Here is a 27,854-nt window from a genome sequence, read left to right as displayed (position 1 = left end):
TCTCCGATCCTCAGCATCTGCAGGATTTTGATGTCAACACAAAATGTTTAAAAAACCCAGCTGGTCTGGAAGCATCTGCGGAGAGAGAAAACAGAGCTAACACTTCGAGTCCGTCTGACTCTTCCTCAGAGTTATCTCTGCCGTATTTTACTTTTATTCAACAGTGGTACTGGTGTTTCTTCCTATTCTTTCACGGGATGTGGGCGTTACTGGCAAAGCCAGCATTAGTTGCCCTTGAACTGAGTGTCTTGCTCAGAGGGGTGAGTGTGATATAAGCGTTGCTGTTTGACACTGATACAAAACCAGGAGGTTGGGGCTGGACTATCAACTTCAGCCATTGAAGCAGAGCACTGGGGTGACATTAACCTACCGGTCCCATTACCGCGGGGTGCAGGCAGGGCTATCCTTATGCAGTTCTTTGCCACCTCGGTGAATATGTCGGGGTTCCTGCAGGCAGCCGGTCCCAGGACTCTCAGGATGTAGTTAATCTCCCTGGAGCCCAGGCTCCCGGACACCACGCCAGAGGTCGTGCTGCCTGCCCCGCTGGTCGCAGCCGAACGCACCACCTGGAAGCAGAAGGAAGAGCAATGAGTGATCATCCTATGTAATCGCCACAGCTTTCCTGCACAAAATTAAATGAAGCGAAGATATGGGTGGGGGTTCCAGTGACAACGCCAATATGCCATCGCCTCCCCTAAAACTTAGTGACCCCCATCTCTGTCCTACTCGGTCGCATCTCAGCCAGCACGAGAACTCGAAGGCCAGGCTGCAGTGTATCTATCTCTTTTACCCTCATTCCTTCATCCCAATTCCCAGGTTCTGAAGGAAAAAAATTAATCTCTACTTGGAGAGGCACGGTTTGATCAGGGATACTCAGCATTGCTTTGTCAGAGGGAGGTCATGTCGAACGAATTTGATCAAATTTTTCAAGGTGGTGATCAGGGGCGTAGATAAGGGTAGTGTAGTAGATGTAGTTTATATGGATTTCAGCAAAGCCTTTGACAAGGTACCACATGGGAGACTGATAAAGGTAAAAGCACATGGGGTCCATACATGTAATATATAAAATACATATACGTAAACAATATAGATGGGAATGTGGGGTGGGATGATAAGTGAGGTTGCAGATGACACCAAGATCATCAGGGTGGTTAATAGTGAGGAAGGTCTTACGTTGCAGGAAGATATAGACTGGTCAGATGGGCAGATCAGTGGCAGATGGAAAATGTGAGGTGATGAATTTTGGAAGGAGCAATATGACAAGGGAGTACTCCATGAATGGCAGGACACTGGGAATCTCAGGGAATAGAGGTATCTTGGGGTGCTTGCCCACAGATCCCGGAAGGCGGCAGGATAGGTTAGTTGGGCAGTTAAGAAGGCATACAGGACACTCGGTCGTGGCATAGATTATAAGAGCAGGGAGATTATGTTGGAGCTGAACATCACTTTGGTTAGGCTACAGTTGGAATACGGAGAGTTCTGGTCACCTCACTAAAGGAAGGAGGTGATTGCACTGGAGAGGGTGCAGAGGAGATTCACCAGGGATAGAACATTTGAGCTAAGAAGAGATTGGATAAGATGGGGTTATTTTTTTTTCAAGCAGAGAAGGTTGAGGGGGACCTGATTGAGGGGTACAAGATTATGAAGGGTATGGACAGAGTTGAAGGGTCAATAACCAAGGGGCATAATTTTACAGTTAAGGGGCAGGAGGTTGAGAGGGGATTTGAGGGAAATATTTTCAACCCAGAGGGTGGTGGGAGTCTGGAGTGCACTGCTTGGGAGGGCAGTAGAGGCAGGAGTGGATGGGTACAAAATGTCACAATTCAGGGCTATGGGCCAAGTTCTGGAAAGTGGGATTAGGGCAAATTTAGTGCAGTTTTGTCGGTGCAAACTCGATGGGCCATAGGGCCTCATTTGTACTGTTTGACTCTATGACCATCTTAGATGCTCTTGCCCGAGAACCTGTCTGTGAATCACATCTCACCGACATTGACTGCGCTGCTGAGATTGGTGCAGTGTAATCAGAGGACAGGGAAGGCTCCTATCAGGCATACCTTTTCCATGGTGTGTTTCAGCGTGCAGGGATCCTCAATCACGTGCCGGAAAAGCAGTGTGACCAGCGGGGTGAAGCCATTGAAGCCGGAGCCCTGCGTCAGATTCAGGATCATGCGGGTGCTGCCGAGCTCCGCAAACATCAGGGCACACTTGTGCTCGCGGGTCAGGCGTAGGCAGAGCCGCAGCGTGGCGTGTAACGTATCGGGGTCGACCGGCACGCTGATCATACTGACGCACGACCGGATCAGCACTGCCATCTGCTCCTCTGACAGACCCTGGATCACTATGTCGCTCGCTTTGACTTCTTCCCTGGGCTCCTTCTCGGATGTGGTCTCTGGAGCAGGTTCCACATCTTGGGGAAGAAAAGAGAACGTTAAAATGAATGACCAGTGTCCAAACCGGGAGCTTCGTAAACCAAATAGTCGGATGTTACAAATTCTCACCCAAAAAAAGCTCTCTTCAGGAAGTATAAGAAAACTAAAGGACAGGCATTTATTTATATAATCACCTCTCACACCTCTCGACACTTGACAACCAATTAAGGAATTCTGCTAGAATGTGGGAAATAGCCAACTTAGTCCATACTGTGTACAGTTTCGGCCACCTCCCTTAAGGATGTACTTGCATTAGAGGCAGTCAGAGAAGGTTCACTCGACTAATCACTGGGATGAAGGGGGTTCTTGTTTTAAGAGAGAAAGTTAAGCAGGTAGGGCGTTTAGAAGAGTGAGAGATGATCTTATTGAAACACATCAGATTCTGGCCGGGGTTTGGGGGGTGGGGTGGGTGGGTGGGTCCTTGACAAGATGGATACCATGATGCTTTTGCAATTGGGTTCCTTTCTCCCTCATTGTGCTAGTTTGTGGGGGGAGGGGGGGGGGGGGGGGGGGAGACAAGGAAGTGGGGTTCAGACCACAATCATATCAGCCATAATCTTACTGAACAGGAGAGCAGGCTCAGGGGCTAATGGCCTATGCCTGCTCCTATTTCTTGTGCTCACAGCAAGATTCCCCCAAACAGCAATGACCAGATTTTGCGCGCGATGTTAGTTAAAGGATACAGAATGGTCCCAGACAACAAGGGAAAGCTCATTTAGTGGATCATCTGAAACACTTTGGCTCCGACGGTGAAGCACGGCCAGTACCGGCAATGTACAAAGTGGCCGGGATTATGCAGTCCCGTCCCTGGAGTGGGACTTGAACCCACCACCTCGGACTCCAAAGGCCAGAACGCGACCAGTGAGCGTGCAAACCGAGCGCAGACAAGGTGCGGAAACGATTTCAGCTGAGTACAGCAGCACAGGGCTTATGGTCTAGGCAGTCCCTGGATTTACAACCCAATTGGATTGTTAAATGAAAAGCCAGAATGTGCAGGGTTACGGTGAGCAGGCACAAGGAGAATTGCTCATTCGGAGAGCCGGTGCAGACACAATGGGCTGAACGCCTCAACCAGGGCGATGTCAATTCCGTTAATTGGCCTCTGGAAACCACGCGGAACCAATTCCCCTTAGGGACAGTGCAACCCCATTGCCCATGGAGTTTAGACATTCGGCCAACGTGGTGAAGCAAAGGTAGCTTACAGTCTTTGATGAACCCAGTTCAGGTTATGATCAGAGTTTCACCGTTTGACCAATTCTTTCCAACCCTCCAGGGAAACTGGTCGCCTCAATCAATCAAACACTAATGACCGTCCCCCAGAACACTCTGAAGTGAATGAAAGTTGGCTTGGAATGGAAAATGCTCCACGGCTCGCCATACAAAGGAAGGAGTTTGGACTCGGGCTCATACCGTTGGCTTTCTCTTCCTTGGGTTTGGCCTCTGGCTCAGGCTCGGGCTCGGGCCCGGGCTCCTTCCCCTCCTCCAGGGTTTTCTCCAAGTCCTGCACAAACTGGGAGCTGCTGCTTTTGCAGTTGGGTTCCTTTCGGGGCAAGCGCTGCAAAGTCAACATCACCGGCCGCCGGTTCCCAGTCTCCTCGTTTACCTAGACGGGCAAGAAACAAGTGTTGGGTACAGTGGCATTGGATTGGATTTGTTTATTGTCACGTGTACCGAGGTACAGTGAAAAGTATTTTTCTGCGAGCAGCTCAACAGATCATTAAGTACATGAGAAGAAAAGGGAATAAAAGAAAATACATAATAGGGCAACACAACATATACAATGTAAATACATTGCAAAGGGGCCGCAGGTCTGCAGCTCACGACATTAACAGATCCTACAGTCCGTGGGTCTCAGCAACCTTAAGGGTGCCACATGTGACCCCTGCAAAAGAACCCGATTACAAATGGTCAGCATTGTGATAAGAACACTACCAGAAGGTTCCCCTCCAAGCCATACACACCACCCTAACTTGGAAATATATCGGGTCCCAGGTTCGATTCCCCGCTGGGTCACTGTCAGTGCGGAGTCTGCACGTTCTCCCCGTGTCTGCGTGGGTTTCCTCCGGGTGCTCCGGTTTCCTCCCACAGTCCAAAGACGTTCAGGTTAGGTGGGTTGGCCATGCTTTCTTTTCAATATCCACACAACCCATTCGTATAAACAGGAGGGAGGGCTATGCGGTGCTTGAGCCTGTTCCACCTTTCAGTTAGAACACTGTTGCTCTGCATTTCAATCCCACCTACACGCCCTGGTTCCCTCAACAAAAATCCAAGTTTTGCAATTACCAATTGACTTCTAACCTCATGAAGTTTTTGTTGCAGTTGGAGGAGGGCGTGGGGAAAGCAAAGGAGATCCAGATTTCCACCCCCAGTGTGAAGTGCTACCCGACATCACCGTTGAACACCCTTGTTCAGGACCACCCACAGAGGAAGGGAGAAGTCTCCTCCGAGGTACAGGGCTGGCCACAAGATGGGCAGCGTTTTTCATTACCTGCACCATGGTGTTGAACTGCACGGTGTACCTCCTCCGGCCAGCCGTAAACCTCACGCTGGTCTCTCCCGCCCTCCAGGCCGCGTCGATGGTGCTGTTGTTACTCGCGCTGTAACTGCACCATCGCCCTGATCGATCATCAAACCACCTCCAGTTATTCCCAGTTGGCTGCAGATACTGACAGGAGAAATGCAACAGGTTAGAAACTGACCGGCAGCTTGTTTTTTTAAACACCCACCCACCAATTGGAAAGGTTCACTGTCATAAATAGCTGTTTGTTAGTGTCGCACTGGAGTATTGTTGAAAAAAGACACATTCGATTGAAGCTTTTTGTCGCACACTTATCAGGACAATTCACAAGAATACCAAAAAGGAACAACAATTTATACTTCACAAGGAGAGCATGTTGACTGGTTGGCAAGTGGACTCTGACAAGTATTGCCATTACCAGAGCCCAGGTGCCGCACAGCAATGTGGTCGTCCTTCAATCGCTCTCTTAAATAGCCCTGACAAGCCACTCAGTTCAAGGGTAATTAGGGGTGGGCAGCAGCCAACAAAAAAAAAACGCAATCCGCAAAAAAATGAGGATTAAAAAAATTATGCTGCTAATTCAATTTCAATCTCGATAAAAATGAGTAACTTGGGTTTGAGCAAAGGCAGCAGCGTTTGCTCGCGAACAAATAATTCAGTAGTCACCTTGTTCATCTGCGCTCGCCTCTTGGAGGACACGGACATCTTTTCGTAGAAATCAATCAGCAGTAATACAGGAGTAATCCACCTGAGCAAGGGGAGGAACATAAAACGGTATTCTAACGTCAGCGTTCTGATCTGAATTACAAAAGTCCGTGAGTGGTAGCCTGACACGCTGGGAGCCTGCACCTCCTTTCTCCATTGAGCAAGAAGGGTTGGCTTAAATAAAGGGTTGCACCTCAGCCACTGTGGGCAGGGAGCTGAGTGAATACCTTCTGACAAGGGGTGCAGGGCGATTTGGGGGTGTGGGAGAGGGGTCATGAGATATTTCTTCACCCAGAAATAGGTGGGAACTCGCTCCCAAGGGAGCAGTCGAGGCGGATAGCATTAATGCTTTGAAAAAGCGGAAACTGGATGACTGAAGGGAGGAAGGAAGAGAAGAATGTGGGGGAAGAAGAAGTTGGGGTGAGGGAAGAAGTAATACGGTGGGAGAAGGCTTGTGTGAATCAAAAACACTAGCATAGACCATTTAGGCCAAATGGTCTGTTTGTGCACTGTTAATCCTATACAAGTAACCTTCAACTTAATTTATTGGATCAAAAGGAGCCACATCCTTCATTCTGCTAAAGTTGCATTTCAGGAGTCCTAAAAATACAAACATTGATTGTTGACTACAGGAGATTATCAGATTGTAACGGGCAGGCGGAATAGAGGAAATTGGCCAGCGAGGGGCAAGATTTACACACACCTCACCCGCCAGCCGAGCACTTACTTGGGTGTGTGCACGTCCTTCTGTTCCTTAGCAGCCTGGAGACATGGTTGCGCCACCTCCAGCAACTTGATCAAGACACCCAGAATGCCACTCGTCTCCACGATCCTGGCGCAAGTCAGCTTGAGTTCCTGGGGGGGGCAGAAATAAAGGTTCTCACACGGGGTCAGCAGCAGGGTCGGGGACAGGCTGCCAAACCAGATTCAGGAGGCGCACCGCCTTTCGGGGTCAGGTCTTAACATTTAGCTCTTTCTCGCAGACTGTTCAGGATTTGGCTTGAATATATTCAAGGCTGAGTTAGACAGATTTTTGATCGACGAGGGGAGTCGAGGGTTTATGGGGGAGGGGGTCAGACAGCAAAGTGGAGTGGAGGCCACAATCAGATCAACCACGATCTTATAGAACGGTGGAGCAGACTCGAAGGGCCGAATGGCCTAATCCCGCTCTCAATTCTTGCGTTCTTTACAAGTCCTTAATGAGCATCTCAACTCCCACAGTTTCAAAGCCATATTCTCGGTTAACCTCCCTGGTCACAATTTACTACCTCATAGCAGGTCACCTCTCGGGACACAGCTTCCTCAGCACAGGGACCAGAGTTTCTTCCGTGATGCACGGTACTGATACTAAACGCCAACCCCGTGGGCTCTTCTGTGCATTGTAATCCTCAAATGACACTTGTGTACCCTGGAGTTTCTAAGTATGAGGGGTGACCTCATTGAAACATAAGATTCTTACAGGGCGTGATAGGGTAGATGTAGGAGGGATGTTTCCCCAAACGGTAGAATAGTGCCGATAGGCCAAGTGACCTACTCCTACTTCCTCAGGAGGCTGTGGAGACTCAGTCATTATTTTGAGATAGAAAAGAAATCCGGGGACACGTGGGAAAACACTGTTGAGGTACAATATCTGCCATGATCTAGGGAAGCGGTGGAACAGGCTAGAAGGGCTGAATGGCCTGCTCCTGCTCCTATTTCCAATGCCCAGTCATTTCCCTGAGGTGAACATAGAAGCAGAGGAATCAGAAGGTAATTCAACGCCTTGAGGCTGTTCCGCTCTTCAATAAGATCACAGCTGTTAAGAGTGTAACCTCAACTCTGCGTTACCCCCACGCCGATAACCTTTCACCCCCCTTGCTCATCAAGAATCTCTGCCTTTTGAGGAAGAGAGTTCCCTCTGAGAAAGTATGTCTCCTCATCTGTCTAAAAGGGGCAACATCTTATTTTTAAGACAGGTGGCCCCCTAGTTCTAGTAACTGCATCCAGTTCGAAAAAGACCCCATCGCCCTTCCCTCCCTCACCACCAATCACCTGCCCTCCATTTCTCTCTTCATACCTTATCAAACCCCGGAAGCGCCTTCCGGTGCACTTATCCACGTCAAATCACCCAACCCCTATCAAAAGGCTGCGCTAGCTTATGAAGCCCGTACCTCAAACAGGAGCGTGACGAGCAGGATCCTGGTCGCGAGGTTGGAAGCCTGCGGGAGTGTGGCCATCTGGCTCGTCCATTCCGCCACCGTCTTGGTGTCGCTCGTGGTCAAGGGGAGCGCCGCTGTGATGAGGACATTGGCAGCTTCCCATACCTGTTGAAAGACAAACACTGACCAGCACTGCAAGCATGAACACATAGATGGTGCATGTGGGGGTGGGGGCGTAATCTGAATGGAAAAACGCGAGTGTAGGGCAGGACCGGTGATGAGATGTGAAGTTTTTTTGTTAATTGACAGATATATTGATCTGGAAGGCGTTGCCTGAATTGAAACAGATTCAATTCTAACTTTCAAAAGGCGACTGTAAGGGGAAAGTGCAGGGTGGTGGGACTTGGTTAGCTCTCTCAAAAGAGCCACCACAGGCACGAGGGGGAGAATGCCCTCTGTGCCATATCATACTCCCTCACAAGAGGGAAAGCTCCTGATTTTAGTGCATCTTCCTCGACAAAATGTGCACGCATTCTCAACTTCAGATTACACTTCTAGTCGACATTTAACAATGAAAGGCAGCACAGTGGTTAGCACTGTTGCTTCACAGCTCCAGGGTCCCAGGTTCTATTCCCTCTTGGGTCACTGTCTGTGTGGAGTCTGCACGTTCTCCCCATGTCTGCGTGGGTTTCCCTCCGGGTTCTCCGGTTTCCTCCCACATGTCCCGAAAGACATGCTTGTTAGGTGAATTGGACATGCTGAATTCTCCCCGTGTACCCGAACAGGCGCAGGAGTGTAGCGACTAGGGGCTTTTCACAGTAACTTCATTGCAGACAATCGAGACAATAATAAACATTATTGCAATTGCAATGGGAATCCTCTATGGAAACAGACTTCTGTCACAGCCCTGTGGCCACCGGGGACAGGGATTCAAACCCCATCACGGCAGCTGGTTGGAATCAACAAAGAAAATCGAAGGAATTGAGAGTTAACCGCAGAAATGGTAATGACAACTCTCATCGATTGTCGTAAAATCCCATCTGGTTGCAGGCTGTGACCAGCAGATGGCGGCGTGAAGCAGGTTTCCAATTTGGTCACCTGTCCCTCGTGCTTCCTGAAAGAGGCGGAGTGTCAAATTTCAGCACATCAATGCAAATGTTGCCGTGCATTATTTGCTTACTTATATGTTCAAAAGAAAACTCTACTACAATCCTCTGATTCTGGGCAATTTACTGATAACGGTTTAAACGAACTGCAAGTCAAATCAGGCATTTTCAAAATGTTAGGCCAACAAAAAAAAAAGATGTGCCGAAATAAAGAGAGACTGGTTTACGCATTCCCGTGCCGAAGGAAGCGGAAATTCTTACCTGCTCCACGACCCGCGTCAGTATCAGGTCCCTGTAGTCAGCCCCGTTGCGTTTAATGGCGGTCATGATCAAGTCGCAAACCCGGTACACGGTGTCCGGCAACTCGTCCAGCAAATGGAAGCAGCCAGGCAGCATCTTCTCTGTGAAGCTGTTCAATTCGTCGGGCTCCAAGGGCGCCACGTCCTGATACCTCTCCAGGCTCTTGACCTCCTCCTCTTCCTGCTTCTCGCGTGCCTTGCGCTCCTCCTCCTCCTTGCGGCGGGCTGCTTCCTGGCAAACACACAGCAAGGGCAATCAGGACCGGGAGAGAGAGGGAACAACACCAACGGAAGACACATCCAGCTAAATCCACGTCACATTATCAGGACACATGGGTTAATTTTACTAATCACGATCTGGGAAGCGCTGCCTAAAAGGGCGGCGGAAGCAGGCTCAATAGCAACTCTCAGAAGGACAACTGGATAAATATTTGAAGAGGGGAAGTTTTCAGTGGTCGGGAGAAAGGCTGGGACTAATTGCAGTTCTTTCAAAGGGCCAGCACTGTGATGATGGGCTGAATGGCGTAATCCACAGGGCTGGGCTAATGCACCGGGGACAGGGATTCAAACCCCATCACGGCAGCTGGTTGGAATCAACAAAGAAAATCGAACTGGAATTGAGAGCTAACCGCAGAAATGGTCATGACAACTCTCATCGATTGTCGTAAAAACCCATCTGGTTGACTCATGTCCTTCATGGAGGGAAGTCAACCATCCTTACCCGCTCAGGCCAACATGTGACTCCAGACCCCACAGCAATATGGCGACTGCCCCTCTAAGGTGGGCGAGCAAGACACTGGGCTGTAGCAGTTCGGGACAGGTAACAAAGGCTGGTGTTTGTCAATGGTGACCACACCTCATGGAGTGGTTGGGGGTGTGTGAAAGGTCTGCCGAATGAATGGGAAAATCCTGCCTTTTAAATCCCTTACCTCTGGTGACTCTGTACTCTGGTCCATTGGAATATCCTGCCCCAGCGACATGGCTATTGCCCTCATCATCTGATCCTCCTCAGACATGCTGAGCTCCTGCAAAGATTTAATAAAACACTCTCAGGAGGGAAGGAACACCGGCATTCTGGAAATTACAGCAGGTGGACCGCCCCATTACGCGGAAAACAGACAGCAACGTGCGCCTGATGCTGGACAAGTGGCCAGCAGCAGAAAATAGCAAGAAATCCTGGCAGGTTTAAAAAGAAAATTTGCAGCAGTGAATTGGCCATTTTGAATGTGTTGTGATCGTGGATTCAACAAGGAAAATGTTCAAGATCATCAGCCTAACTCTTTGGGTTCAGACATGAAACAATTTTTACCAAGTTAACAGTCGATATTAGATTATCTACATCGAAACCTGATCCACACACCGCTTCATCCCTTGATTGAATTCCAGTCTGTCACTCACTCCCGGGTATCTGTTATTCTATATATAAACCACCCCGAACCCCTCGATTAGATTCCAGTCTGTAACTCACTCCCGGGTATCTGTTATTCTATATATAAACCACCCCGAACCCCTCGATTAGATTCCAGTCTGTAACTCACTCCCGGGTATCTGTTATTCTATATATAAACCACCCCGAACCCCTCGATTAGATTCCAGTCTGTAACTCACTCCCGGGTATCTGTTATTCTATATATAAACCACCCCGAACCCTCGATTAGATTCCAGTCTGTAACTCACTCCCGAGTATCTGTTATTCTATTTATAAACCACCCTGAACCCCTCGATTAGATTCCAGTCTGTAACTCACTCCCGGGTATCTGTTATTATATAGATAAACCACCCTGAACCCCTCGAATAGATTCCAGTCTGTAACTCACTCCCGGGTATCTGTTATTCTATATATAAACCACCCCGAACCCCTCGATTAGATTCCAGTCTGTAACTCACTCCCGGGTATCTGTTATTCTATATATAAACCACCCCGAACCCCTCGATTAGATTCCAGTCTGTAACTCACTCCCGGGTATCTGTTATTCTATATATAAACCACCCCGAACCCCTCGATTAAATTCCAGTCTGTCACTCACTCCCGGCTACCTGTTATTCCATGTATAAACCCCCCGAACCCCTCGATTAGATTCCAGTCTGTAACTCACTTCCGGGTATCTGTTATTCTATATATAAACCACCCTGAACCTCTCGATTAGATTCCAGTCTGTAACTCACTCTTGGGTATCTGTTATTCTACATATAAACCACCCTGAACCCCTCGATTAGATTCCAGTCTGTAACTCACTCCCGGGTATCTGTTATTCTATATATAAACCACCCTGAACCCCTCGATTAGATTCCAGTCTGTAACTCACTCCCAGGTGTCTGTTATTCTATATATAAACCACCCTGAACCCCTCGATTAGATTCCAGTCTGTAACTCACTCCCGGGTATCTGTTATTCCATATATAAACCACCTGAACCCCTTGATTAGATTCCAGTCTGTAACTCACTCCCAGGTATCTATTATTCTATATATATATATATATATATATATATTTTTTTTTTAAATGTCACAGTTTGAAGTAATTAGCAAAAGAAGCAAATGAGACAGGAGAAAAATCTTTTCATACAGCGAATGGTAGGGGAGTGGAAGATACTACCTGCAAGTGTGGAGGAGGCAGGGTTGATCAAAACATCCAAAATGGAAGCCGTTGTAGGTTTACGGGGAGAAGACGGGAAGAATGACGCTGGGGCGCTCAGACGCTCAGTCGGAGGGCCCGTGCAAACACAATGGGCTGAATACCCCCCACCGTTCTCAGGCGAAGTTCAAGTTAAGGGGTTAGTTGGGAGGATGGCCGATTGGGTGGACTGAAGAGGAAGGTCGGAGGGATTGTTTCCTTTCGAAGGAGGCATTGTATTATTTTTGATTGGAGTAGGGGTACCCAGAATGGAGGAAGGATCTGGTGGGTGAAGGCTCCACAAGTTTCGGAGCAACAGCGTTCCCTTGCCCTTTTCTCACTCTGCGGAGGGGAAATAATGACGACAAAGGTTGGAGGGAAGTTGCCAGGTAACAGTGGAAAAGGGCAATGAAGGAGAGGCAGGCGCCAACAGACTGGGAGATGGGGAAAAGAGGGCATGAGGGGCAGCACCGCACTTGTACCAACAAAAGAGAGCAAAAGCGGAAATAAAAATCTGTAGACTGACCACAGTCTGTGCTCTAGGGCTTTACAAAGACAATGCGTCAGACATCCCTGGCCCACCACAACTACCAACCCACTCCATTGCCCACCCAACCCCATGTATAAAAAAACATTACGTGCCCTCACGCGTACAGCTCCTCCCATGAGCGGAGGGGGGTGCGTTAACAGGTACTCAGTTGCCTGCTCCATGCTGCTCGTGTTCAGCAAGGCCTCCATGGCATGCTCCCTTGTGAAACCCATGTCCATCAACTGAAAAACAAAGACAATGCATACAGGAATCTGGCCCAGTGCGCTCGGTAATCAATACACAACTGTATGTCCTGACTCAACGCACGCCTGTGCGCCACTGGGGCCCACCACTCTTTTTGCCCGCCACCCTCAATATTGCTTTGAGCCACCCTTGAGAGGTAGGATCCTGATCAGAGAGGATTTTTGTTCTGCTCCGGTTACTCGGAAAACCACAGGACTGGAGGGATCCACGGGCGGAACTGTGGACTGGACACATGGCAAAGGGAGCTGTGGATGTCTTTCCACCAATCTGTGTGTCCATCAGAGTGGAGGATCCAGATGTGCACATATCTGTATAGTGACATTGGAATGGTAACAGAGCAATAAAGATGCTTTAAAAAACACCATGCTTGACGAGCAGGCTGAGGAGCCAAACAAGGAACAAGTGCTCCACCCACAGGGCAGGAAGGTCAAAGCAGGCAGCTGAGGTCCAAGTTCAGAAAAAAGACTTTTATCTATTCATGCACAGGTGTGGGCTTCGCTGGCTAGGTCCAGTATTTGTTGTCCGTCTCTAATTGGCCCCTGAGAAGGTGGTCGGTGACCTTCTTGAGCCGTTGCAGTCTGTGTGTGGTGTAGGTACACCCACTGTGCTGTTATGGAGGGAGTTCCTGGATACTGACCCAGTGACAGTGAAGGAACCGTGATATATTTCCAAGTCAGAATGTGCAGTTCAGAAGGGAACCTACATGGTGGCGGCCCTCTCGTACGAACATATGTATTAGCAGCGGAAGGCCGTTCAGCCCCTCGAGCCTGCCCCCCCCCCCCCCCAACCACCGAGTTCTAGATTCTCCCACAAGAGGAAACATCCTCTCCACACAGCTGCCCGTTTAAGTAGTGTCATGTAAGAGTCCCTTTAAGAAATGTGTGTTTCACAAATGGCAGCAGTGATGTTACAGTGTGGGTGGAGCTGGGCTGTCTTTCACTTTTGTTTTGAGCTGAAAAGCTGCTTCGTGGCTCGGTTTAGTTTGGTTTTAGATTTGGAGAAGCTGCAGTCACGGCCGGATGTGTGAGAATCTCTGCAAGCGCAAGAATGTTCATTTGGTGATTTCAACGTGGTAACTGTTCTCAGTAGAGAATTTAAATCTGGGGTCCTTCCGTAAAAAGGGTTTTTGGCTTATGGATGTCTTATAGAGTACTGTATTCTTTGGGGAGGGGGTGTATTTGAATTGATGGTTCCTAAGCTGTTCACTGTAGGTTTATAAAATGTTAACGGGGCCAATAGAATAAACATTGTTTTTGTTTAAAAATACTCTTAATTCTCTGTTGTATCACACCTGTAAAGTGGGCCCTTGTGTTCCCCATAACCAAATTCTATTTAAAGTTGTGGGTCAGGTGAACTCCATGATACACTTTGGGGTTCTCGAAACCCTGGACCATAACACTAGGTGGTAGTGGTCTCCGGTTTGGGAGACGGTGCCTAAGGGGCCTTAGTGTCTTGTTTCATGCATGTTGTAGATGGTACAAACAGTTGCCGTTGTGCGTCGATGGTGGAAGGAGTGAATGTTTGTGGATGGGACGCTGAGAAAGCGGGGCGGCCTTGTCCTGGATGGTGTCGAGCTTCCAAAGTTTGGCTGGAGCCACGGCTCAGCAGAAGGCAAAATATCAACACTTTGCAAGGAATCAACCTTCGTCTATCCAGTTTCTGCTTTAAATCGGAACACGTTTATAAGTTTACTGCAGAGTTTGAAAATCCCCTGGCCTATTCCTGAGTTAAGAGCCCTTTCCCTATTCCAGTTTTTAAACCAGTGAGGAGACTGGGCCTGTGATTCGCTCTCGAATTCTGCTGAATGAGACACAATCTCATTTAAGCATACAAAACTCTTACAGGGCTCGACAGGGTGGATGCAACGCGGATGTTCCCCCTGAGCCCGGGGGCACAGTCTCAGAATAAGGGATCGGCCATTTACGATCGGGATGAGGGGAAATGTCTTCAATCAGAGGGCAGCGAGTCTTTGGAATTCTCTACTTCAGAGGGCCATGGAGGCTGTCACAGATCGATTTCGAAAGATACCCATGACATCAAGGGATACGAGTGCAGGATGATGGCGCGGAGGTAGATCAGCCATGATCTAGCTCAACGGACAAGGAGGCTCAAGGGGCCTACTGCTGCCTCTTTGTTCCATTAAGGAGGTGATCATAAAGCTGATCAAGTCAGTCCCATCACTTGGTTAGATCAAGGCAGATCTGTAGCTCCCTCCTTAGTTCTGTAACCCTTAATACACTTAGCCCAACAAAATAAAAACAATCGACCTTGAGTTTAGAATTTTTCACGGTCCTCCAGCATCAACAGATTTCTGGGGTTTAAGCATTTCAGATCGATTTCCATTCCCCTTTATGCTCCCTCCACCACCGAGGCGCCATGTGCACCATCTACAAGATGTACTGCAGCAACTCACCAAGCCTTCTGAAGCAGCACGCTCCAGACCCACAACCTCTACCATCCAAAGTGAGTGGGCAAGGGTCTGGCAGGTGGAGTTCAATGTTGGTAAATGTGAGGTCACCCAGTTTGGTAGGAATAACAGCAAAATGGACTATTATTTAAATGGCAAAAAATTGCTGCATGCTGCTGTGCAGAGGGACCTGGGTGTCCTTGTGCATGACTCGCAACACATTGGTTTGCAGGTGCAGCAGGTAATTAAGAATGGGCGGCACGGTAGCAGTGGTTAGCACTGTTGCTTCACAGCTTCAGGGTCCCAGGTTCGATTCCCAGCTTGGGTCACTGTCTGTGCGGAGTCTGCACGTCCTCCCAGTGTCTGCGTGGTTTTCCTCCGGGTGCTCCGGTTTCCTCCCACAGTCCAAAGATGTGCAGGTTAGGTGGATTGACCATTCCAAATTGCCCTTAGTGTCCAAAAAAATGTTGGGTGCGGTTGCTGGGTTATGGGGATAGGGTGGAGATGTGGGCTTAAGTACGGTGCTCTTTCAAAGGGCCGATGCAGGCTCTCTGGGCCTCCTTCAGTATTGTAAATTCTATGGTAAAGAAGGCTAATGCAATTTGGTCCTTCATTGCTAGAGGGATGGAGTTTAAAAGCAGGGAGGTTATCGTGCAGCTGCATAGGGTGCTGGTGAGGCCACACCTGGAGTACTGTGTACAGTTTTGGTCTCCTTGAGAAAGGGTGTACTGGCACTGGAGGGTGTTCAGAGGAGATTCACTAGGTTGATTCCGGAGTTATGCGGAGAGACTAAGCAGACTGGGGCTATTTAGAAGCATATAAAACTACGAAGGGAATAGTTAGGATAGAAGCAGGGAGGTGGTTTACACTGGCGGGTGAAACTAAAAATAGGGGGCATAGCCTCAAAATAATGGGGAGCAGATTTAGGACTGAGTTGAGGAGGAACTTCTTCACCCAAAGGGGTGTGAATCTGTGGAATTCCCTGCCCAGTGAAGTAGTTGAGGATACCTCGTTGAATGTTTTTAAGGTAAGGATAGATAGATTTTTGAACAGTCAAGGTTTAAAACTTTATGGTGAGCGGGCGGGTAAGTGGAGCTGAGTCCACAAAAAGATCAGCCATGATCTTATTGGATGATGGAGCAAGCTCGAGGGGCCAGATGGCCCACTCCTGATCTTGGTTCTTATGAAAGGACCTGGAAGTTCCCCTCCAAGTCACTCACCTTCCTGACTTGTGACGGTATCGGCCGATCCTTCACTGTCGCTGGGTCCATATGCTGGAACTCCCTCCCTAACAGCACTGTGGGTGCACCTACACCACACAGGACTGCAGTGGTTCAAGGCAGCAGGTCACAACCACTTTCTCAAGGGGCAATTAAGGATGGACAACAAGCGCTGGGCCTAGCCGGCAACACCCACATTCTGTAAAAGAAGTGCTACCTGACTAACACCCTGAATGGAGTGGCTCGAAAGTACCTTTGATACGGCCCTGGGAACTGCTCCCACCCACCATCATCCCAGTTGAAAGCAGCCAGTTTAGCAGTGACCACAAAGACAGGACTTGCTGACCGTCTTGGCTCACCTTTCTCGTTTTAATTCCCGACAGCAAGCGAGACTTAGGAGCAGGAATAGGCCATTCGGCCCCTCAAGGCTGGTCTGATTGTGGCCTCAATTCCACTTTCCTGCCTTCCCCATAACCCTCGGCTCCCCTGTCGAGTAAACATTTGGCTCTCTGTCCTGAATGAATTTGATGCCCCAGCCTCCACCGCTTTCTCGTGTATAGACTTTCAAACACGAAGGCCAGAAAGGTTCCGCTCATCTCGGCCCGATTTAGGCCCTGCATCGCCACAGAAACACTATCTTCCATTTCCTTGCCGGCTCCAAAATGAGCAAATCCAGCCCAGACCCTCACCTGCTGAAGTTGTTGCTGGTTCACTTGGGGCTCACGCCTCGGCGCCGTCCCTTCTTCCTGGGGACCCTCCTCCTCCGTCCTGCTGCCCTCTTTCTCCTTGGACAGGCGCTCACGGATCACGGGTTCCCCCCTCAGGATGTGGCACAGGATCGCCAGCATTGACTCGGCCATGCGCCCACCATACACCTTCAGCGGCTTGCGGTTCCACAGGTTCTTGATGCAGTTAAAGGCTGCCTGTTAAACATTACGTTAAAAAAAAACATGAGCGGGCGGACGAGTGGTGGGACCGGCGAGTCGTGGGACCGGCGAGAGGTGGGGGCAAAGCTGGCCCAAGCTAGGCTTTTAACCAAATTAAAAACTAGGAACCAAGGGGGGGGCATGAGGAAAAGCATTTTAAAAGCAGCCGTTACTGGAATTTATTGCTTGAAAGATTTATTATCTTTCAAATGTGCATTTGGATAAATATTTGAAAGGGATGAACATTGCAGGGTTGTTTGGAGGGAATGGGGCTAATTCTTTCAGAGAGCCAGCACAGGGATGAATGGACGAATGGCCTCTTCTTGTGTTGTACATTCTACGATTCTACACCAAGATGGAGGCGTAAAGCATACCTTCTGTGTCACCACCAGGAACCGGAGTGCGCTGAACTGCGGGAAGCTCTGGCCACCGGGTGGCTTGGCCGGCAGAGAGTGCGGAGACTCCAGAACGGTCGTTGGGTTCACCATCTTCTCCACGAGCATCAGCCAGGCATCGAGGAACTCGCCCGTGCCATCCGGGAGCTCCGTGTGCTCCAGGCCTTCGGTGATCGGCACTTTCCCCCCCATCGAAAGAGCCCAGTTAAAGGTCCTGTCAGGAAGCGAGTTTGGAGGTTAAAGAGCTACACACCCCAATTGAAACGAGCTCTACACCGACAAATCGCGTGCATTGATCAACAGAAAGAGTGAATTTTGGCTAAAACACACTCGCAGCTACCCACGAACTCTATAAACTGCACCCCCGCTCCCCCGGAGACTAAAATGGACTATTCTGTTCTTGCTAGACTCTGGGCACGACACTACTCTCAAACTGCCTCACCCAAAATTCCATTTACAGTGAATTTGTCCACTTTCCCCAACAGGATTACTCACTCAAACAGGGCATCGTGCCCACCAGAGCACAGGAATTTCTGCAGCATCAAGTGGTAAGGATATTTCCTCTCGTCGAACAGCATGGGCGACGTGAAGCCCACTGAACAGATGAAGAAAGTCAACCTGAGGAAAGGGGGAGGGAGAAGAAAAAAGATGCACAGTCAGTCCCGGGGCAGGGCGCACAAATCAAGACAGGAGAGGGTCGAAGTGAAACTTTTTGGGGGGCATGTCTCAATAAGGTTCTCAAATGGAGGTGATTTCACAACTGTCCCTAGTTTGGGACTAAATGGCATTCGTGGGCATTGGGAAACCCGATTCTGGTGCAGTGGCGCACAAGGGGCACATTGCCCAGTATTAAGTTGCAGAATCTGACCCTCACCTCTGTGCGCTTTGGAGGAATGGTTCTGTGCAGCCTTGGGAATCACTTGTCCCCTTGACGCTAACAGATCGGGGAGTGGTGACTGCCCCTCGGCGGATTGCACCTCGCGTCTCCGAGCCACACGGCTCCAATGGCGCCACGTGATCTTTTGAAGTCCAAATGGTTTTAACATCTCATTCAGGCAGCAGAACCTCAAACAATGCAGCACCCCCTCAGTACTGGCCTGGATAACGCACCCAGATCCAGATTGAGTGTCTGGGATCTTTACCTACTCATGCCAGGATAGGTAATGCAGAATTATATACACAAGGCTCATGTCCCGCAGAATATAAATAGGTGAAGGGGCAATATGATAGGCCAGCATTTGTTGCCCATCCCTAATAGCCCCTAGAGAAGGTGGGGGGTGAGCCAGCTACTTGATCCGTTGCAGCCCCTGCATCGTAGGTACACCCAGCGGATCATGGGAAAGTGTTCCAGAATTTTGACCCAGGGACAGCGAAGAAACGGCTGATATACATCCAAGTCGGGATGGCGTGGGACTCAGGTGGTCATTTGCAGGCGGTGGTGTTCCCGCTTGTCTGCTGCCCGTGTCCTTTTGGGTTGCAACGGTCACGGGTTTGTAAGATGTTGTCGAAGGAGCCTTGAATGAACACTGGGCATAGGAGACGGCTGCTCGGCCCATTGTGCGTCAGAGAGGACGGGAATTATTTTTCTCAGGGAGTCATGAGCCTTCCTCAAGTGGAAGTAGAGTCTTTGAATGTAGTTAAGGTAAAGGTAGACAGATTCCTCATTAACAATCCGGGGTGGAGGGGGGGGGGGGGGGGTAAAGGAATGTGGAGTTGAGGTTACAATCAGATCAGCCACGATTCTATTGAATAGTGGAGCAGGTTCGAGGGGCCGAGTGGCCTTCTCCTGCTCCTAATTTGTAGGTTTGTGTATATATCTCTTTGGTTGGGCCATCCATTTGGTCCCACTCCCCTGCTGGGTGACACCAGACCTGGAAATCCTTTATCTCCAAGTTTTTTTCAGATTTTGGAAGGAATTGGTAGGGTAGAAGCAAGAAAAACTGTAGGGCAAGGGTAGACAAATCTAAAATCAGAGCAAGGCAATCCAGGAGAGAAGCGAGGAGACACTTTCAAAGACCGGTACAAAGGCAACACGCTCTACAAAATGCAGTAGATTCTAGGTCAAATAGGTTTACATTGGAGAGCGTCAAATTTTTGACGGCCAAAGTTTAAGAGATTATTATTTATTTCTTTTTAATATATTTATTCAAGTTTTTCAACAAATTTTCAACAAAACCCCCCACCCAACAAAAAGAAAGCAACAAGAACACAAGTAGGAATTATACATTGGATTACCCCCATATACAGTAACCCCCCATACAACAGTAAAAAGCACAAATAGGGAGAAAACCCCCCACCTTAACCCAAACGCCACCCCAAGAGAAACCCCCCCCCCCCCCGATCCTCTTCCCCCCCCCCTTTTCTGGGCTGCTGCTGCTGACCTCCTCCTAAAGATCCGCGAGATAGTCTAGGAACGGGTGCCACTGCCTGAGGAACCCTTGCACAGACCCTCGCAAGGCAAACTTTATCCTCTCCAGCTTGATGAACCCTGCCATGTCATTGATCCAAGCTTCCACACTAGGGGGCTTTGCATCCTTCCATAGTAGCAAAATCCTCCGCCGGGCTACCAGGGACACAAAGGCCAGAATACCGACCTCTTTCGCCTCCTGCACTCCCGGCTCGTCCGATACCCCAAATAATGTTAATTCCCCAGCTCGGCTTGACCAGGGCATTCACCACCTTGGACATAGTCCTCGCGAAACCCCTCCAATACCCATCCAGTGCCGGGCACGACCAGAACATATGGACGTGATTTGCCGGGCTCCCCGAGCACCTCCCACATCTGTCCTCCACCCCAAAGAACCTACTCAACCTCGCCCTTGTCATATGCACTCTGTAAGTAACCTTGAACTGTATTAGGCTGAGCCTGACACAAGAGGAGGAAGAATTAATCCTACTCAGGGCATCAGCCCACAGACCCTCATCTATCTCCTCCCCAAGCTCCTCCTCCCACTTGCCCTTTAACTCCTCCACCGAGGCCTCTTCCTCTTCCTGCAGCTCCTGATAAATCGCCGAAACCATGCCTTCTCCAACCCATACACCCGAAATCACGCTGTCCTGAATCCCACATGCCGGAAGCAGCGGGAATTCCCTCACCTGCCGCCTCACAAACGCCCTCACTTGCATGTACCTGAAAGCGTTTCCCGGGGGTAGCCCAAACTTCTCCTCCAGCGCCCCTAAGCTCGCAAACGTCCCATCGATGAACAGGTCCCCCTTTCTTCTAATCACTGCCCGATGCCAGCTCCGAAACCCCTCATCCATCCTTCCCGGGACGAACTGATGGTTCTCCCAAATCGGGGACCAAACCGAGGCCCCGTGTCGCCTCCACTGCCCCCAGATCTTCAGCGTCGCCACCACCACCGGACTCGTGGTGTACCTTGTCGGCGAGAGCGGCAGCGGAGCCGTCACCAGCGCCCTCAGGCTCGTGCCCACACAGGACGCCATCTCTAACCTCTTCCACGCTGCCCCCTCTCCATCCATTACCCACTTACGGATCATCGCCACATTGGCTGCCCAATAATAGCCACAGATTAAGCAGCGCCAGCCCCCCCCTGTCCCTGCTACGCTCCAGTAACACCTTCATCCTCAGGGTCTTATTCTCCCACACAAATCCCATGATGCTCCTGCTTACCCGTTTGAAAAAGGCCTTGGGGATCAAAATGTGAAGGCGCTGGAACACAAAGAGAAACCTCGGAAGGACCGTCATTTTTACCGACTGCACCCTACCTGCCAGTGAGAGTGGCAGCATATCCCATTTTTAAAATCCTCCTCCATCTGCTCCACCAACCGCGTCAAATTAAGCTTGTGCAGGGCCCCCCAACTCCTAGCTACTTGGATCCCCAGGTACTGAAAGCTTCTTTCCGCCCTCATCAGCGGTAACTCATTTATCCCCCTTCCCTGGTCCCCTGAGTTTAAGAGATTATTGAGCCACGGTGGGCGCGATGGTTCTGGGATGCAGATCAGGCTACGATCTCACCGAGTGGAAGAACATGCTCGAAGGACTGAATGGCTTTTCCCAATTTTGCTGTTCGGCCAACTGACCCCACCTTTCCAGATTAAATCATTACAACGATAGGATTCTTTCACCTGCCTGGCATTTAGCTGCCCAGATGAAGACCAAAAACAGCGACAAGGAAGATAAGTCTTACCTGAACCGGGGAGTTGGAGTGTAAGGAGGCGGTTGCCACGACAGCCCTTTGGTTAGGAGTTTGGTGAGAGCAGATGCCGTCCCTCGTGCCGCCGGCGTGGGCGCAGTAGTGGTGCTGGCGGGGTGATGACTCCGTCTCTGCCGCACGGGCGATCCGACGCACAGCTTGACCAACAGGCCGAAGAGCTCGGCCAGTGCCCTGCCGAGCCTAGAGGATGCTGCGATTAAAAGGCAGGATGAAATTCATTGCTGGAGAAAGGATCAAGTCAAACGAAGGAACAACCATCGCGGGTAGTAATCAAGTCCTGGTTATTGGAATTACTGCTCAGCCGGTTTAGATGAGTTGGTGTGCGATGCGGAGTTTGGCCAATAGCAAAGGTTCAATTCCTGCACCGGCTGAGGTGTTAAATCAGGTTAAATCACCACCAGTTAGCTCTCCCCCCTCAAAAGGGGAAAGCAGCCTAAGGTCATCTGGGACTATCGCGACTTTACTGGTAGCTGATGGCGATTGAAGGGGCACGCCAACTGGCACAAGGGCGAATGGGTTCACAGAACTCGGCTCCCAAGTATCATCCAACATCCAATTTAAACCCATGCAACACCCACCAGCTCAGCTTGCTGGCGTTGCACGCAAGCCCGCAATTAACGCAGGAAGATGGCACCAGCAAGAGGGAGCAACAAGAAGGGGGGAGATAAATCACACACGCTTGCTTGACAAAACAGGTGGAATTCCAGAGTAGGGGGGAGGAGGAAGCAAAATAAAAGTAAGTTTCAAGCGTCACAAAAGGAATCCAAAAGCAATATACTGCAGATCTGAAATAGAAGCAGAAAGTGCCAGAAGAACCCGAGTCTGGCAGCCTCTGCGGAGAGAGGAAAGAAAAAGTTGATGTTTTGAGTTCAACGTGACTTCTTTGGAACTGTTCTGGCCTCAAAACATGAACTGGGTTTCTCTCTCCGCAGAGGCTACCAGATCCGCTGGGTTTTTCCCAGCACTTTGACTTTATTTGACGTTACCTGCAACATAAGCACTGGCCTCTGGTCAGCGAGTGTTCAGCCACTGGACCTCTTTCTACATTTCACAAGGCTCTCGCCATTTCTGAACAGCCAAGCAACTGCACAAAGATTACCCTCAACAAATTCCCATCATTAAAGCACAGGTATTGTGACTGCGGCAAAGGGCTTCTTTGACGCGGCTATTTCTATTTAATCTGGTCAATATTAGATTAATTTTGGTGCAATCCACTGGAAGCTACTCACCCGAGAGCAAGGGCTTGATCTGCTTGATCCGTGCAGCCATAGCCGGCGTGATCTTGGACTTCCCTTTGGTGTCGGAGGTACTGGGTTCATCCGTTTCCATTGGTGCGAGTGTGTCGCCATCCAGGCTGATCCCCTCCAGCAGTCCCTGAGTTGAAGACTCCACGCTGCTGCCCGTCGCGTCCATTTCCGCTTCTGAAAGGCAAAGTGGAAACGTGGGATGGCGTCACAAAGTAATTGCCGTCTTTGGGTGAAGGCGTTGGGATTTTTATTGGCGACACCTTGAACTGACAACAGCTTTGGGAGTCGTTGCTCCTGCAGCAGCAGCACATCAACTTTAAAATTCTCAAAAGCCTCCACAACCTTAGGCCCTCCCTTTCTCTGAACCTCGCCAGCCCTAGAATCCTCCGCGATCTCACCTTTCCACCTATTCTGGTCTCCAGTGTATTACCGATTTTGATTGCTCCACCGTGGCGGCACAGTGGCTAACACTGCTGCCTCACAGTACCAAGGACTCCGGTTCAATTCCGGCCTTGGGTGACCATCTGTGTGGAGTCTGCACGTTCGGCCCGTGTCTGCGTGGGTTTCCTCCGGGTGCTCCAGTTTCCTCCCACAGTCCGAAACTGTGCAAGTTAGGTGGACTGGTCGTGCTATATTGCCCCTTAGTGTCCCAGCATGTGCAGGTTAGGTGGAGTTCCGGGGAAAGGGCCTAGGTAGGGTGCTCTTTCAGAGGCCCGGTGCAGACCCAATGGGTCAAATGGCCTTCATCTGCATTGTAGGGATTTTATGACCATTGGTAGCTGTGCCTTCAGCTGCCTGGGTTCGGAGCTCTGCAATCCGTCTTTTTAAATATTATTCTTTTGATGGGATATGGGCATTGCTGGCAAGGCCAGCATTTGTTGCCCACCTCTAACTTCAGGGCAGTTCAAAGGGCAGTTAAGAGTCGTCCACACTGCTGTGGGGGTCTGGACCATGTAGGCCCGACCAGGTACGGATGACATATTTCCCTAAAAGGACATTAGTGATCCAGATGGATTTTTACAACAATCGAGAATGGTTTCATGGCCATCTTTAGACTCTTCATCACAGAATTTTATTGAATTCAAATTTCACCATCTGCAGTGGTGGGATTCGAACCTGGGTCCCCAGAGCATTAACCTAGGTCTCTGGATTATTAGTCCAGTGATAATTTCCACCATGCTACCGCCTCTCCAAATTCAAACCCCACCTCTTTCAACATGCGGCATATAAAGGAGAGCAGTGGGCAAAATCTTTAAAACGTTTATAAGAGATAGGATGTATAATCATCTGGAAAGGAATAATTTGATTAGAGATAGTCAACACGGTTTTGTGAAGGGTAGGTCGTGCCTCACAAACCTTATTGAGTTCTTTGAGAAGGTGACCAAACAGGTGGATGAGGGTAAAGCAGTTGATGTGGTGTATTTGGATTTCAGTAAAGCATTTGATAAGGTTCCCCACGGTAGGCTACTGCAGAAAAATACGGAGGCATGGGATTCAGGGTGATTTAGCAGTTTGGATCAGAAATTGGCTAGATGGAAGAAGACAAAGGGTGGTGGTTGATGGGAAATGTTCAGACTGGAGTCCAGTTACTAGTGGTGTACCACAGGGATCTGTTTTGGGGCCACTGCTGTTTGTCATTTTTATAAATGACCTGGAGGGCGTAGAAGGATGGGTGAGTAAATTTGCAGACGACACTAAAGTCGGTGGTGTTGTGGACAGTGCGGAAGGATGTTACAAGTTACAGAGGGACATGGATAAGCTGCAGCGCTGGGCTGAGAGGTGGCTAATGGAGTTTAATGCAGAAAAGTGTGAGGTGATTCATTTTGGAAGGAATAACAGGAAGACAGAGTACTGGGCTAATGGTAAGATTCTTGGCAGTGTGGATGAGCAGAGAGATCTCGGTGTCCATGTACATAGATCCCTGAAAGTTGCCACCCAGGTTGAGAGGGTTGTTAAGAAGGCGTACGGTGTGTTAGCTTTTATTGGTAGAGGGATTGAGTTTCGGAGCCATGAGGTCATGTTGCAGCTGTATAAACTCTGGTGCAGCCGCATTTGGAGTATTGCGTGCAATTCTGGTTGCCGCATTATAGGAAGGATGTGGAAGCATTGGAAAGGGTGCAGAGGAGATTTACCAGAATGTTGCCTGGTATGAAGGGAAGATCTTATGAGGAAAGGCTGAGGGACTTGAGGCTGTTTTTGTTAGAGAGAAGGTTAAGAGGTGACTTAATTGAGGCATACAAGATGATCAGAGGATTGGATACGGTAGACAGTGAGAGCCTTTTTCCTCGGATGGTGGTGTCTAGCACGAAGGGACATAGCTTAAAATTGAGGGGAGATAGATATAAGACAGATGTCATAGGTAGGTTCTTTACTCAGAGAGTAGTAAGGGCTTGGAATGCCGTGCCTGCAACAGTAGTGGACTCGCCAACAGTAAGGGCATTCAAATGGTCATTGGATAGACATATGTACGATAAGGGAATAGTGTAGATGGGCTTTAGAGTGGTTTCACAGGTCGGCGCAACATCGAGGGCCAAAGGGCCTGTACTGCACTGTAATGTTCTATGTTCCCGCGTCTCGTAGTAACCAAGTTAAGGGCTCACCTGCTCTCTTCGATCCAGTGGACGTGCCCGGCGTAGCAGCGTTAGCTGGCTTGTCCTCCTTTGGCACCAGTTTCTGCATGTCGGCCTGACCAAACTCGCAGCCGGCTGGAAGACTAAATCCAAGCAAAACCAGTTAAACCTGGCACGCACCTTCAATCTGAACCTTGTCAACTTGTGCAAAGTGTGTATTTCTGGCAGGGCGCACCAATTACCCCCATAAAATCTCACCAGTGTGGGCAGCCAGCCTTTTTGAAACTTTTCTTTTTGAGTAGTATGAAGAGTGCAGAAGAGATGCGTGAGAATAACTCCAGGGATGAGGAACTTCAATTATGCGTATAAATTGAGAAAGTTGGGACTGTTTTTCTTCGAGAAGAGTTCAGAGAAGAACTGCTCGAAATATTCAAAATCATGAGGGGTCTGGATGGTGTAAATAGGGAAAAACCATTCCCATTGGGAGAAGGATCGTGAACCAGAGCGGGACGGTAAAAGTAACAATGGCGACATGAGGAGAAACCTTTTCATACAGCGAGTGGTTAGATTCTTAAACTCGCCGAGGCAAGTTCAATCGAGGCTTTCAAAGTGGAATTGGATCAATATCTGATCAAGAGGAATGGGCAGGGTTACTGGGGGGGGGGGGGGGGGGGGATAATGGAGTGGGTGAATTGCTCATTTGAAGAGCCAGCACCGACACGATAGGACAAATGGCCTCCTGTGCTGTACATTAAAAAACCTGCACAGTACTACCTTCTGGGGTGCCTCTTGTTCGCACAGATACAGCCCCGCAGAGAGGTCACTCCTACACAGGCTGACATAAAACTAGGCAGGAATGCGAGTGGTGAGGGGAGTTCAAGGGGATCTGGACAGCATCTGTGTAGAGAGAAGGGAGCTCGCGTTTCGAGTCTGGATGACTCTTTGTCAAAGCTCAGCCATGATCTGTTTGAAAGGCGGAGCAGGCTCGACAGGCCGATTGGCTCAACCGCTGCTCCTATTTCCTAGTTCCTGGCGTTATTTAACAGGCTAGGGCAGCACAGTGTGTCTGTGCTGTGACTTTGAAAGAGATGGCCAGCTAATCCCACTCCTTGGCTCTGCATTGACCCAAGCTCCCACCACCTCAGTGAGGAAAATTTTACCTTTTCCCAATCCCAAAATTTGGGTTTCAGATTAATTCTGTACGAGATGAAACGGCGGGGGTAAAATGGGGTTATATATGGCAGCTGGTATCTGCAGCCTAAAATGTAATAGCGGCAGTCTGTCAGACATGCAGTGGAGCGCCACCAATATACAGTGCCGGAGAGGAATGTATTGGCACAATACCCAGTGAGACAAGGCCCACCTTAACCTTTTTATTTCCAGTTTGCAGACCCAGATTTCACCTCTCTCCTATTGCTTCAATTCAATTAGAATTCTCAAACCCATTCTTTGAGATCAGTACGCATAATCCAGAACGGTGTCCGGGCCCTGCTGCACAATCCCTAGCAATCCAGTGTCTCAAAATACTGGTGCATAAGGAAATCCAACCTCCGAACCCAACCTCCCCCGTCTACCCTTATTCCTCCTGCCTTGTTTTCAGAGTTTCGGTGGCACTCACCTGTTTGGGGTACAGAGGGACAGCAGCACAGTGCTTTCCCAGACCAGAGAGCAGTACAGCTGGCTGAGCTTGTTCAAGACGTTCAGGCCCAGCTGCGAGCCCCACTGGTTCACCGATATGGAACGGATTTCGCTCTGAATGAACAGGGACATTAAAGAGTCAGGTCACAAATGCACATACGCACGCTGCATCTTAAAAGAGGGGAGGGGAGGCAAACAGAGCCGGGAGCCCTGGTGGCCATCGGCATGTCACTAATGGGGGGCCATGAAATCAGGGATGCAAGTGGGGCCAGAATTGGAGTGCAGAGATCGCTGGGGGGAGGGGGAGAGGTTTGGGGGGGGGGGTGACTAGTGTCTCGCAAATGGGACTGCTCACTGTCTCAGTCAAACCCATTAAAGCAGGCAGAAGGGTGGCGTAGTGGTTAGCACTGCTGCCTCACAGCGCCAAGGTCCCAGGTTCGATCCCGGCTCTGGGTCACTGTCCGCGTGGAGTTTGCACATTCTCGTCGTGTCTGCGTGGGTTTCACCCCCACAAACCAAAGATGTGCAGGGTAGCTGGGTTGGCTACGTTAAATTGCCCCTTAATTGGAAAAAAATGAATTGGGCGCTCTAAAATGTAAAGAAGAAAAAGCAGGCAGACAACGACATGAACTGTGGGCCATTCCGTTCAAACGGCAATTAGTCTGGACCCAGGAC

At 49.6% G+C, this 27,854-nt stretch overlaps 1 protein-coding gene across 1 annotated transcript in view; it reads right to left on the bottom strand.

Annotated features, from left to right (window-relative positions):
- LOC140399430 (E3 ubiquitin-protein ligase HUWE1-like) overlaps positions 1–27,854 on the bottom strand; it is a 212,632-nt gene that overhangs the window by 69,055 nt on the left and 115,723 nt on the right. Inside the window, exons 27-43 of the mRNA XM_072489007.1 lie at positions 27,160–27,293; positions 25,572–25,684; positions 22,954–23,145; positions 21,698–21,914; positions 18,045–18,167; positions 17,529–17,763; positions 16,918–17,151; positions 12,451–12,579; positions 10,125–10,220; positions 9,158–9,427; positions 7,803–7,955; positions 6,380–6,507; positions 5,614–5,695; positions 4,918–5,094; positions 3,840–4,032; positions 2,055–2,407; positions 371–566 (exon numbers count right to left, since the gene is read on the bottom strand). Of these exons, the coding sequence (XP_072345108.1) occupies positions 371–566; positions 2,055–2,407; positions 3,840–4,032; positions 4,918–5,094; positions 5,614–5,695; positions 6,380–6,507; positions 7,803–7,955; positions 9,158–9,427; positions 10,125–10,220; positions 12,451–12,579; positions 16,918–17,151; positions 17,529–17,763; positions 18,045–18,167; positions 21,698–21,914; positions 22,954–23,145; positions 25,572–25,684; positions 27,160–27,293 (3,025 nt within the window). The remainder of the gene's footprint in view (positions 1–370; positions 567–2,054; positions 2,408–3,839; positions 4,033–4,917; positions 5,095–5,613; positions 5,696–6,379; positions 6,508–7,802; positions 7,956–9,157; positions 9,428–10,124; positions 10,221–12,450; positions 12,580–16,917; positions 17,152–17,528; positions 17,764–18,044; positions 18,168–21,697; positions 21,915–22,953; positions 23,146–25,571; positions 25,685–27,159; positions 27,294–27,854) is intronic.

The sequence above is a fragment of the Scyliorhinus torazame genome, chromosome 22 (assembly GCF_047496885.1).
Source record: "Scyliorhinus torazame isolate Kashiwa2021f chromosome 22, sScyTor2.1, whole genome shotgun sequence".
In the NCBI taxonomy this organism is placed as follows: Eukaryota; Metazoa; Chordata; class Chondrichthyes; order Carcharhiniformes; family Scyliorhinidae; genus Scyliorhinus; species Scyliorhinus torazame.
This window is presented reverse-complemented; position numbering and strand designations above follow the sequence as displayed.